General features: G+C 28.5%; 1 protein-coding gene across 3 annotated transcripts; it reads left to right on the forward strand.

Annotated features, from left to right (window-relative positions):
* The first annotated feature begins 3,457 nt into the window (after positions 1–3,457).
* LOC135126016 (cyclin-dependent kinase 20-like) lies at positions 3,458–4,970 on the forward strand. Of its 3 annotated transcripts, XM_064051805.1 has the most exons (6): positions 3,458–3,499; positions 3,555–3,809; positions 3,853–4,041; positions 4,090–4,326; positions 4,378–4,605; positions 4,653–4,970. In XM_064051805.1, the coding sequence occupies exons 2-6, from the start codon at positions 3,624–3,626 to the stop codon at positions 4,791–4,793; spliced, it is 981 nt and encodes a 326-aa protein (XP_063907875.1). In that variant the 5' UTR covers positions 3,458–3,499; positions 3,555–3,623; the 3' UTR covers positions 4,794–4,970. The 3 variants fall into 3 exon arrangements, with proteins under 3 accessions (XP_063907875.1, XP_063907874.1, XP_063907876.1); XM_064051804.1 differs by having other exon boundaries at positions 3,472–3,809; XM_064051806.1 differs by lacking the exon at positions 3,458–3,499 and having other exon boundaries at positions 3,688–3,809; positions 3,866–4,041.
* The last annotated feature ends 7,006 nt before the right edge of the window (positions 4,971–11,976 follow it).

Here is an 11,976-nt window from a genome sequence, read left to right on the forward strand (position 1 = left end):
AAATGGGAAAATCAAACTATCGATTAATTGAAAAATCGAAAAATTGAGAGTTTATGAAAGTCAGATTTGAAAAAAATCGAAAATTTGACAAAATGACAATTGAAAAACAGAAAATATAAAACCGGGAAGTCGAAAAATCAAAAGGTTAAGAAATCGAAACATTTGCAAAATTCGAAAACTTGAAAAATTCAAATATTGAAGAACTCAACTGAAAAATCGAGAAAGTAAAATAATCAACACATCGAAAAATCCAGGAGTCAAAAATCGAAAAGTCGAAGAATCGAAAAATTGAAAAATCCCAAAACTCAGATATCAAAAAACTGAAAAATGAAAGAGCAACTGAAAAATGGAAAACCTGAAAAATCCGGAAACTGAAATATTCAAAAACTGAGAAACTAAAAAGTCGAAAAATTGAACAATCGAAAAATCCAAAAAGTGAAGTCGAAAAATCGAAACTTTAAAAAAACTAAAAAATGAAAAATAGAAAAATTAAAGAATTGAAGAACAGGAATATCGAATCCCCGAAAGCCAAGAAATGGGAAAATCAAAACATTGATTAATTGAAAGATCGAAAAATTGACAGTTTATAAATGTCAAATTTGAAAAATTTAAAAATCGAAAATTTGAAAAAACGACAATTGAAAAACAGAAAAAACCGGGAAGTCGAAAATCGATAGATTAAGAAGTCAAAACATTTGAAAAATTCGAAACATGAAAAACGGAAATATCGAAGAACTGAAATGAAAAATCGAGAAATCGAAAAATCTAGAATTTTAAATATTGAAAAATTAAAATATCAAGAAACTGAAAATTCTAAAATTTCAAAATCGAAAAATTGGAAAAAAGACAATTGAAAAACAGAAAATCCAAAACCGGAAAGTCGAAAAATCGAAAGATTAAGAAATCGAAACATTTGAAAAGTTGAAATATGGAAGAAGTGAAATGAAAAATCGAGATATCGAAAAATCTAAAATTTTAAATATTGAAAAATTAAAATACCAAAAAATTGAGAAATCTAAAATTTAAAAATCGAAAAAGTAAAAAGTCGACACATCGAAAAATCCAGAAGTCAAAAATGGAAAAGTCGATGAACAGAAATATTGAAAAATCCCAAAACTGAAAAATGAAAGAAAAACTGACGAATCGAAAAACTGAAAAATCCCAAAACTCAAATATCCAAAAATTGAGAATCTAAAGAATCGAAAAATTGAGAAATAAAAATCAAAAAGGTGAAGACGAAATATCGAAACCTTAAAAAAATCGAAAAATTGAAAAATCAAAAACCTGCAAAATCGTAAGATCGAAAAAATGAATAACAAGTAAACTGAAAAATCGCAAAACTGAAATGTCCAAAAACTGAGAAATTAAAAAATTGAAAAACTGAGAAATCGAAAAATCAAAAAAAAATTCAAAAAAGTGAAGTTGAAAAATCGAAACCTGAAAAAATAGAAAAATTGAAAAACCAAAAAACCTGAAAAATCAATTAATTGAAAAATCGACAAATAAAGAGTTTATAAAAGTCAAAAATTGAAAAATCGATTGAAAGATCAAAAGAACGAGAAATCGAAAAGTGATGAAGTCGAAAAATCGAAAAATAGAGAAATCGACAAACAAAAAGTTAAAAGTTGAAAAATTGGAAAAGCGGAAAAATGAAAAAAACGAAAAAATGGAAAACTGGAAAAACTGAGAAACCGAAACAGGTCAAAATAAAATATTGAAGAACTGATAAATCGAAAACCTGAACAATCAAATCTCGATAAATCGGGAATGAAAAATTAACAAATCGAAAAATTGAAAAACAGAACATCTAAAACCAGGAAGTCGAAAAATCGAAAGAGTAAGAAACATTGAAAAATTAAAATATCAAAAGATTGAAAAATCTAACATTAAAAAATCCAAAAATTGAAAAATCGAAAAAGTAAAAAGGTAGACACATCGAAAAATCCAGAAGTCAAAAATAAAAAAGTCGAAGAATTGAAATATTGAAAAATCCTAAACTGAAATATCTAAAAACTGAAAAATCGAAAAACCAAAAAAGTGAAGCCGAAAAGTAAATCGAAACTTTAAAAAAACTAAAAAATGAAAAATAGAAAAATTAAAGAATTGAAGAACAGGAATATCGAATCCCCGAAAGTCAAGAAATGGGAAAATCAAAACATTGATTAATTGAAAGATCGAAAAATTGACAGTTTATAAATGTCAAATTTGAAAAATTGAAAAATCGAAAATTTGAAAAAACGACAATTGAAAAACAGAAAAAACCGGGAATCGATAGATTAAGAAGTCAAAACATTTGAAAAATTCGAAAACATGAAAAACGGATCGAATAACTGAAATAAAAATTCGAGAAATCGAAAAATCTAGAATTTTAAATATTGAAAAATTAAAATATCAAGAAACTGAAAATTCTAGAATTTCAAAATCGAAAAATTGAAAAAAAAACAATTGAAAAACAGAAAATCCAAAACCGGAAAGTCGAAAAATCGAAAGATTAAGAAATCGAAACATTTGAAAAATTGAAACATACAAGAAGTGAAATGAAAAATCGAGATATCGAAAAATCTAAAATTTTAAATATTGAAAAATTAAAATACCAAAAAATTGAGAAATCTAAAATTTAAAAATCGAAAAAGTAAAAAGTCGACACATCGAAAAATCCAGAAGTCAAAAATGGAAAAGTCGATGAACAGAAATATTGAAAAATCCCAAAACTGAAATATCCAAAAACTGAGAATCTAAAGAATCGAAAAATTGAGAAATAAAAATCAAAAAGGTGAAGACGAAATATCGAAACCTTAAAAAAATCGAAAAATTGAAAAATCAAAAACCTGCAAAATCGTAAGATCGAAAAAATGAATAACAAGTAAACTGAAAAATCGCAAAACTGAAATGTCCAAAAACTGAGAAATTAAAAAATTGAAAAATTGAGAAATCGAAAAATCAAAAAAGTAAAGTTGAAAAATCGAAACCTGAAAAAATAGAAAAATTGAAAAACCAAAAAACCTGCAAAATCAATTAGTTGAAAAATCGACAAATAAAGAGAGAGAAAACCTGAAAACCGAGAAATTGAAAAATTGAGAGATTGTAAAATCCAAAAATTGAATAGGAGTAAACTGAAAAGGCCCCAAACTAAAATTTCGAAAAACTGAGAATTCGAAAGTCGAAATAGCAAGAAATTATGGTCGAAACCGGTTAGGATGTGTATCAGATCACAAGTGAAGGAAGCTGTAAACAGCTTGTAATATTCTGGTAAATCTAGTGTCAATAGTGCCATTATTGTTTCTATTGTAGTTAATTTTATTCCTAGTTAGAAACAAACACGGTTGCCAACATAAGTCAAGGCGTCCTCAACCGTCATTTATTTTAAACTATGACGCTTCTCTATGTTCTCTGGTGACAAGAATGATTTAGGAATTTTAACCTTTACAGGTACCTGCACTGCCGCTTTGACATTTCGTGTGAACACAAGAATTTAAATTTTTAAAAACATAAGTCGCCCGTATCACTAAAATCATAAAAACTAGTTATAACAATCACTTATTGTCCATTTTTAGCAAAAAAAGTTAAAAATACAGCGAAATTATTTCCCCAGCGGTTGCCATGGCAACGCCAATCACAACACAATGGAGAACTACAAATTGTTGGGTAGGATCGGCAAGGGGGCCCACGGGCTAGTTTTCAAAGCTTTGGACACCCGAAACGGAAGAACCGTGGCCTTGAAGCAAATAACCATCGCCAGTATTGCCAACGGGATCCCCAAAAACACAATGCGCGAAATATGTACCCTTCGAGCTCTGCAGTCCAAATACGTAAGTTTTAACTGTTTAGCATTACCTACATCGCTAATTATAGATTGTACAATTAGTGGAAATATTCACCGTTGACAGCGCCGTGTTACTCGTGATGGACTACCTGCAGAGAAGTCTAGCCGAAGTTCTGAAGGATGTAGACAAACCTCTGTCGCTGCCACAGATCAAAACGTACACGAAAATGATTCTTTTGGGTGTGGATACCATGCATTCGAATCGGATCATGCATAGAGTAATGATTGTGGGAGTGTTCGCACACAGTTGATTTTTTTTGTTTCAGGATTTAAAACCCGCGAATTTATTGATAGACAGTTGTGGAATTTTGAAAATCGCCGACTTCGGGCTGTCGAGGATCTACAATAAAGAGAAAGATCGCCTGTACACGCACCAAGTGGGGACCCGGTGGTACCGCGCCCCCGAATTGCTGTACGGCGCTCAGAAATACACACCGGCAGTGGATATGTGGGCCGTTGGTTGTATTTTGGCCGAAATGATCGACAAGCAGCCCCTTTTTCCCGTACTAAAATGACACACACTGTTTTAATTCAAACTAACGGGTTTTTTCAAGGGTGAAACTGACATTGCTCAACTCGCTATAGTTATAGCGACTTTGGGTACCCCCGACGAGAACGTGTGGCCTGAGTTAACTAGTTTGCCGGATTACAACAAAATTGCTTTCACTCATAGTGAGGGACAATCCTGGGAAAGCAAGTTTCCGGACTGTGATGCCTCTAGTGTTGACTTGATTAAAAAAATTATACAGTATGATCAACACAAACGATTGGGAGCTAAAAAAGTATGATTTGGTGTGGTTTAAATGGGTGTTGAATGTTGTAGTTTCAGGCTTTAAATCACAAATTTTTCTTTGAAAAGCCGTTGCCAGGAAGGTTGGAAGAAATGCCGAAGCCTGGTGAAGTCAAACCTGATGGGTGGTTTTTCAAAACTTTTGACGAAATTGTCGATTTTAATAAAGTTAATCTTTGAATTTGAGTACAGTTAAGGTAACCCTGATAATGCTTCACGTTTTTAATATAGTAAGAAAGTACAAAGTTAAATCCAGTAAAATACAAATTTATAAATCGACAAAGAAAAGTAAAAGTTGGTGGTGTTGTTTATGGTTTGGTTTTCTTTGGAGCCTTCCAGGGCGCCTTACAAATAGGACACATGTAAATGCGTTTCTTTTGCAGCTCTTCAAAACAGGTCTGATGCACTAAGTGGCCACACTCCGCGAAATGTAGATCAATTGTACTAGTGTGGATATATTCTAAACACACTGGACAGTCAGTGCGGGACCGATTTTCAATACACTGAAACAATAAAAATATATATAACTTCTGAACAAGTCGCACGTTGCAAACTTACTTTATGAACTCCTTTGTATTTAAGAGCAAGGCACATGTTACATGTCTCACAATGAAAAAAATTTCTAAAACCGCCAGTTCGACACATCCCACAATCGGCGCAGTGAAACTGTCCCTTACTTGCATCATCATCAAAAAGGTTACAAATCGAACAGAAATACTGTTAAGATCATTATTAACGACACTACAAATCAACAAAATTACTTACTCTCCCAAACACGGTGCGGCATTTAACGCACTTGTTTTGCACCTTTTGTTTGCGATGGCACACCAAACACACCACTTTTACTATCGCTGTTGTATCAAGGGTGTGAGTTTCTTGCTCGTCGTGACAAAAATGGCAAGTGTAAAATTTTTTGCAACACGGCGTCTAAAATAAATGTTAAGTTTCAAACTTGAACAAACAAATTTTTACCTCAAATTTGCACTTCCGCTTGTAGTGTTGACAACCAAGTGAACCGTATGAAGTGGCCATCGCAGTCTTTACTTCACAAGCAAATAAGAAGGTAAAAACGATAATTCGGGAGCAAAAAACTGCACTTGAAATGGTCGTTCGGAAACGCGGAAATTGACGACGGCGTAAGTGACGCGGGAATCCCGTGTACGCGTTCATGATTTAAAATTTATTTTTATTGTACGTATGCCCTAAATGCTCGCAGCTAGTAAGTTACAGCCAGGAAAATCAGACAATATTTTGACCGGAGCAGTTGTTCTGATTATCTTCTTTGTTGGCACCACTGATAAATTTAACTGGTAAAATAGCATTGTTTAGAGTACAGAGGGCCAACTTGCAGAAAACATAATTTCTTTGTTTGGGCAGTATTGATTTCTTTGAATACGTAATGGTGGTTGCATACATGTAAATTGAATAGAAATTAGTCGACCGAAGGTATAGGCAGAGAACATAAAGAAGCGTCATAGTTTAAATAAAATGACGGTTGAGAACGCCTTGACTTATGTTGGCAACCGTGTTTGTTTCTAACTAGGAATAAAATTAACTACAATAGAAACAATAATGTCATAATATTTTTAAAGACGCGTTTTACTTTCCACAAATTGACACTAGATTTTTCAGTTTTTCTTTTCAATTTTACGATTTTTAAATATTTCGATTTTTCAATTTTCGACTTTTATAAACTCTTTATTTGTCGATTTTTCAATTAATTGATTTTTCAGGTTTTTTGGTTTTTCAATTTCTCTATTTTTTCAGGTGTCGATTTTTCAACTTCACTTTTTTGATTTTTCGATTTCTCAATTTTTCAAATTTTTAATTTCTCAGTTTTTGGACATTTCAGTTTTGGGATTTTTCAGTTTACTTGTTATTCAATTTTTCGGTCTTACGATTTTGCAGGTTTTTGATTTTTCAGTTTTTCGATTTTTTTAAGGTTTCGATATTTCGTCTTCACTTTTTTTATTTTTATTTCTCAATTTTTCGTTTCTTTAGATTCTCAGTTTTTGGATATTTCAGTTTTGGGATTTTTCCGTTTTTCGATTCGTCAGTTTTTCTTTCATTTTTCAGTTTTGCGATTTTTCAATATTTCTGTTCATCGACTTTTCCATTTTTGACTTCTGGATTTTTCGATGTGTCGACTTTTTACTTTTTCGATTTTTAAATTTTAGATTTCTCAATTTTTTGATATTTTAATTTTTCAATATTTAAAATTTTAGATTTTTCGATATCTCGATTTTTCATTTCACTTCTTGTATGTTTAAATTTTTCAAATGTTTCGATTTCTTAATCTTTCGATTTTTCGACTTTCCGGTTTTGGATTTTCTGTTTTTCAATTGTCTTTTTTTCAATTTTTCGATTTTGAAATTTTAGAATTTTCAGTTTCTTGATATTTTAATTTTTCAATATTTAAAATTCTAGATTTTTCGATTTCTCGATTTTTTATTTCAGTTCTTCGATATTTCCGTTTTTCATGTTTTCGAATTTTTCAAATGTTTTGACTTCGAATTTTCGTTACTTCAAGTTTTCGATTTAGATGTTGTTTTCGAGTTTTCAACTTTTCGATCTGTAAATTTTTGATTTTTAACTCTTCAATTTCTAGTTTCTGCAATTTTTCGATTTTACAATGTCTCTATTTTTAGATAATTTAGTTTTCTGTTTCTTCAGTTTTGGGAGTTTTTGTTTCTTAGTTTTTGTTCTTTCGATTTTTCAACTTTTCGTTTCTTAATGCCTCGATTTGGAAGTCTTTTTCCGATTTTGTAATTTTAAGATTTGTCGATTTTTCGATTTTCCAAACTTTCGGTATTTCAATTTCGCAATTTTTCAATTATTCTTTTCGATTTGTAAATTTTGGATTTCTTGATTTTTCCGATGCTTCAACTAGTCCATTTTTAGACTTCCAACTCTACATTTTTCAATTTTTATTTTCTTAAATTTATCGCTTTTAGAATTTCTCAATTGTTATATCATTTTGTTTTCTGTTTTTTCAATGTTGGAATTTTTCAATTTTTCATTTCTTAAATGTTTCGATTTGCGTTTTTCCTAATTTTTCTATTTTTTAATTTTAAAATTTGCAGATTTTTGGATTCTACAATTTTTTTATTCTAAAATTTGCCGATTTTTGGATTTACAATTTTGCAATTTTTCGATTTTTCAATCTCTCGATATTTTAAGTTCCCAATTTTTCTATTTATCCATGTATTGATTTCGCCATTTCCCGATTATCCCTTTTGATTTTTCAATTTCTGAATTTGTAATTGTTCCAATTTTCGCTAGATCAAGTTTTCCATTTGGATTTTCTTTTCGGCTTTTCAAATTTAAGTTTTTCTATTTGTAAATTTTGGATTTCCCGATTTTTCCGATGTTACAATTATTCCGTTTTTGGACTTCTAATTCTTTATTTTTCAATTTATCAGTTTTATAATTTCTCAATTTTTAAATAATTTAGTTTTCTGTTTTTTTTTTCAATGTTAGAATTTTTTGTCTCTTGATTTTTACTTTCTTAAAAGTTTCGATTTGCGTTTTTTTTTAATTTTTCAGTGTCTCAGTTTTTAATTGTTCGGTTTTCATTATTTTCGGCTTTTCAATTTTAATTTTTTCGATTTTTCTATTTTTCGATTTGAAAATTTTTTATTTTCCCAATAATAATAATAATAATAATAATAATGATGCTTTATTTATTCCATTTTTCGATTATTAACTCTTCAATTTTCAGTTTTTAGTTTATTGAATTCATCGATTTTACAATTTCTCAATTTTTAGATAACTTAGTTTTGTGTTTATTTAATTTTGGGATTTTTTATTTCCCCATTTTTCTATTTTTCCATATTCTATTTTTCCAATTTTTGGTTACACTTTTCAATTTTTCAATCTCTCAATTTTTACTTGTTCGATTTTCATTATTTTCGGATTTTCAATTTAAAATTTCTCGATTTTTCTATTTTTCGATTTGTAAATTTTGGATTTTCCCGATGCTTTAGTTATTCCATTTTTCGATTTTTAACTCTTCATTTTTCAATTTTTAGTTTTTTAAATTCATCGATTTTGGAATTTCTCAATTTTTAAATAATTTAGTTTTCTGTGTTTTCAATTTTGGGATTTTTTTTTCTTGATTTTTATTTGTCTGATTTTTCAATTTTTCATTTCTTAAATGTTTAGATTATTTAGATTTTGTCTTTTCAATTTTGGGATTTTTTATTTCTTAATTTTTAATTTTCCGATTTTCAAATTTTTCATTTCTTAGATGTTTAGATTTGCGTTTTTTTTTCATTTTTTCATTTTTTTTTATTGTAGTATTTATCGATTTTTGAATTTTACAATTTTGCAATTTTTAACCTCTCGATATTTTAAATTCTCAATTTTTCTATTTTTCCACATATTAATTTCACAATTTTTCGGTTTTTCTTTTCGATTTTTCAGTGCCTCAGTTTTTAATTGCTCGACTTGCATTATTTTCGACTTTTCAATTTTAAATTTCTCGATGTTTCTATTTTTCGATTTGTAATTCTCGATTTTCCAGATGCTGTAGTTTTTCCATTTTTCGATTTTTAACTCTTGAATTTTTCAATTTTTGCTTTCTTCAATTTTTCGATTTCACAATTTCTCAATTTACAGATAATTTTGTTTTCTGTTGTTTCAATTTTATGATTTTTTGTTTCTCGAATTTCAATTTTTCGATTTTTCAAGTGTTCGCTTCTAAAATTATTAAAATTTTCGATTTTTTTATTTTAAAATTTGTCGATTTTTCGATTTTACATTTTGGAATTTTTCGATTTTACATTTTGGAATTTTTCGATTTTTCGAACTTTTGGTCTTTCAATTTTTCCACTAATCTTTTTGATTTTCAATTTGCAGGTTTTTTTCCAATTTGCAATTTTAAAATTTGTTGATTTTTCGATTTTACAATTTTTCGATTTTTCAACATTTTCGTATTTTAAAGTCTCAATTTTTCTCTTTCCACATTTTAATTTCGTAATTTTTCAAATCTTCTTTCCAATTTTTCAATATGTTAATTTTTAATAGATCGATTATTGGTTTCTTCAAGTTTTCATTTTGCAATTCTTTTCGGCTTTTTGAATTTTTCGTTTCTTAAATGCTTGGATTTGCAGGTTTTTTCCGATTTTGTAATTTTAAAATTTGTCGATCTTTCGATTTTTCAACTAGTCCATTTTTGGACTTCTAACTCTTCATTTTTCAATTTTTAGTTTCTTAAATTTTTCGTTTTTAGAATTTCTCAATTTTTAGATCATTTAATTTTCGGTTTTTTCAATGCTGGAATTTTTTGTTTCTCGATTTTTAATTTTTCAATTTTTCAATTTTTCATTTCTTAAATTTACTTAATCTATCGATTTTCGACTTCCCGGTTTTTTCTGTTTTTCAATTGTCGTTTTTTCAAATTTTCGATTTTTCAATTTTTCAAATTTGACATTTATAAACTGTCAATTTTTCGATCTTTCAATTAATCAATGATTTGATTTTCCCATTTCTTGACTTTCGAGGGTTTCGATATTCCTGTTCTTCAATTCTTTAATTTTTCTATTTTTCATTTTTTAGTTTTTTTAAAGTTTCGATTTTTCGACTTCACTTTTTGGATTTTTCGATTGTTCAATTTCTCGACTTTTTAGGCTCTCAGTTTTTGGATATTTCAGTTTCCGGATTTTTCAGGTTTTCCATTTTTCAGTTGCTCTTTCATTTTTCAGTTTTTCGATATCTGAGTTTCGGGATTTTTCAATTTTTCGATTCTTCGACTTTTCGATTTTTGACTCCTGGATTTTTCGATGTGTTGATTATTTTACTTTTTCGATTTTTCAATTTTTGGATTTTTTAATTTTTAAAATTTTAGATTTTTCGATTTCTCGATTTTTCAGTTCAGTTCTTCGATATTTGAATTTTTCAAATTTTCGAATTTTGCAAATGTTTCGATTTCTTAACCTTTTGATTTTTCGACTTCCCGGTTTTAGATTCTCTGTTTTTCAATTGTCATTTTTCAAATATTCGATTTTTTTCAAATTTGACTTTCATAAACTCTCAATTTTTCGATTTTTCAATTAATTGATAGTTTGATTTTCCCATTTCTTGACCTTCGACTGTTGCGATTTTCCTGTTCTTCAGTTCTTTAATTTTTTGATTTTTCAGGTTTTTGATTTTTCAATTTTTCGATTTTTTTAAGGTTTCGATATTTCGTCTTCACTTTTTTGATTTTTATTTCTCAATTTTTCGTTTCTTTAGATTCTCAGTTTTTGGATATTTCAGTTTTGGGATTTTTCCGTTTTTCGATTCGTCAGTTTTTCTTTCATTTTTCAGTTATGCGATTTTTCAATATATCTGTTCATCGACTTTTCCATTTTTGACTTCTGGATTTTTCGATGTGTCGACTTTTTACTTTTTCGATTTTTAAATTTTAGATTTCTCAATTTTTTGATATTTTAATTTTTCAATATTTAAAATTTTAGATTTTTCGATATCTCGATTTTTCATTTCACTTCTTCCATATTTCAATTTTTCAAATGTTTCGATTTCTTAATCTTTCGATTTTTCGACTTTCCGGTTTTGGATTTTCTGTTTTTCAATTCTCTTTTTTTCAATTTTTCGATTTTGAAATTTTAGAATTTTCAGTTTCTTGATATTTTAATTTTTCAATATTTAAAATTCTAGATTTTTCGATTTCTCGATTTTTTATTTCAGTTCTTCGATATTTCCGTTTTTCATGTTTTCGAATTTTTCAAATGTTTTGACTTCTTAATCTATCGATTTTCGACTTCCCGGTTTTTTCTGTTTTTCAATTGTCGTTTTTTCAAATTTTCGATTTTTCAATTTCTCAAATTTGACATTTATAAACTGCCAATTTTTCGATCTTTCAATTAATCAATGTTTTGATTTTCCCATTTCTTGACTTTCGAGGGTTTCGATATTCCTGTTCTTCAATTCTTTAATTTTTCTATTTTTCATTTTTTAGTTTTTTTAAAGTTTCGATTTTTCGACTTCACTTTTTGGATTTTTCGATTGTTCAATTTCTCGACTTTTTAGGTTCTCAGTTTTTGGATATTTCAGTTTCCGGATTTTTCAGGTTTTCCATTTTTCAGTTGCTCTTTCATTTTTCAGTTTTTCGATATCTGAGTTTTGGGATTTTTCAATTTTTCGATTCTTCGACTTTTCGATTTTTGACTTCTGGATTTTTCGATGTGTTGATTATTTTACTTTTTCGGTTTTTCAATTTTTGGATTTTTTAATTTTTAAAATTTTAGATTTTTCGATTTCTCGATTTTTCAGATCAGTTCTTCGATATTTGAATTTTTCCAGTTTTCGAAATTTGCAAATGTTTCGATTTCTTTTTCTTTTGATTATTCGACTTCCCGGT

The sequence above is a fragment of the Zophobas morio genome, unplaced genomic scaffold, assembly GCF_036711695.1.
Source record: "Zophobas morio isolate AGI-343-1 ecotype UQ-CSIRO unplaced genomic scaffold, CSIRO_AGI_Zmor_V1 ptg000010l, whole genome shotgun sequence".
Taxonomy (NCBI): domain Eukaryota; kingdom Metazoa; phylum Arthropoda; class Insecta; order Coleoptera; family Tenebrionidae; genus Zophobas; species Zophobas morio.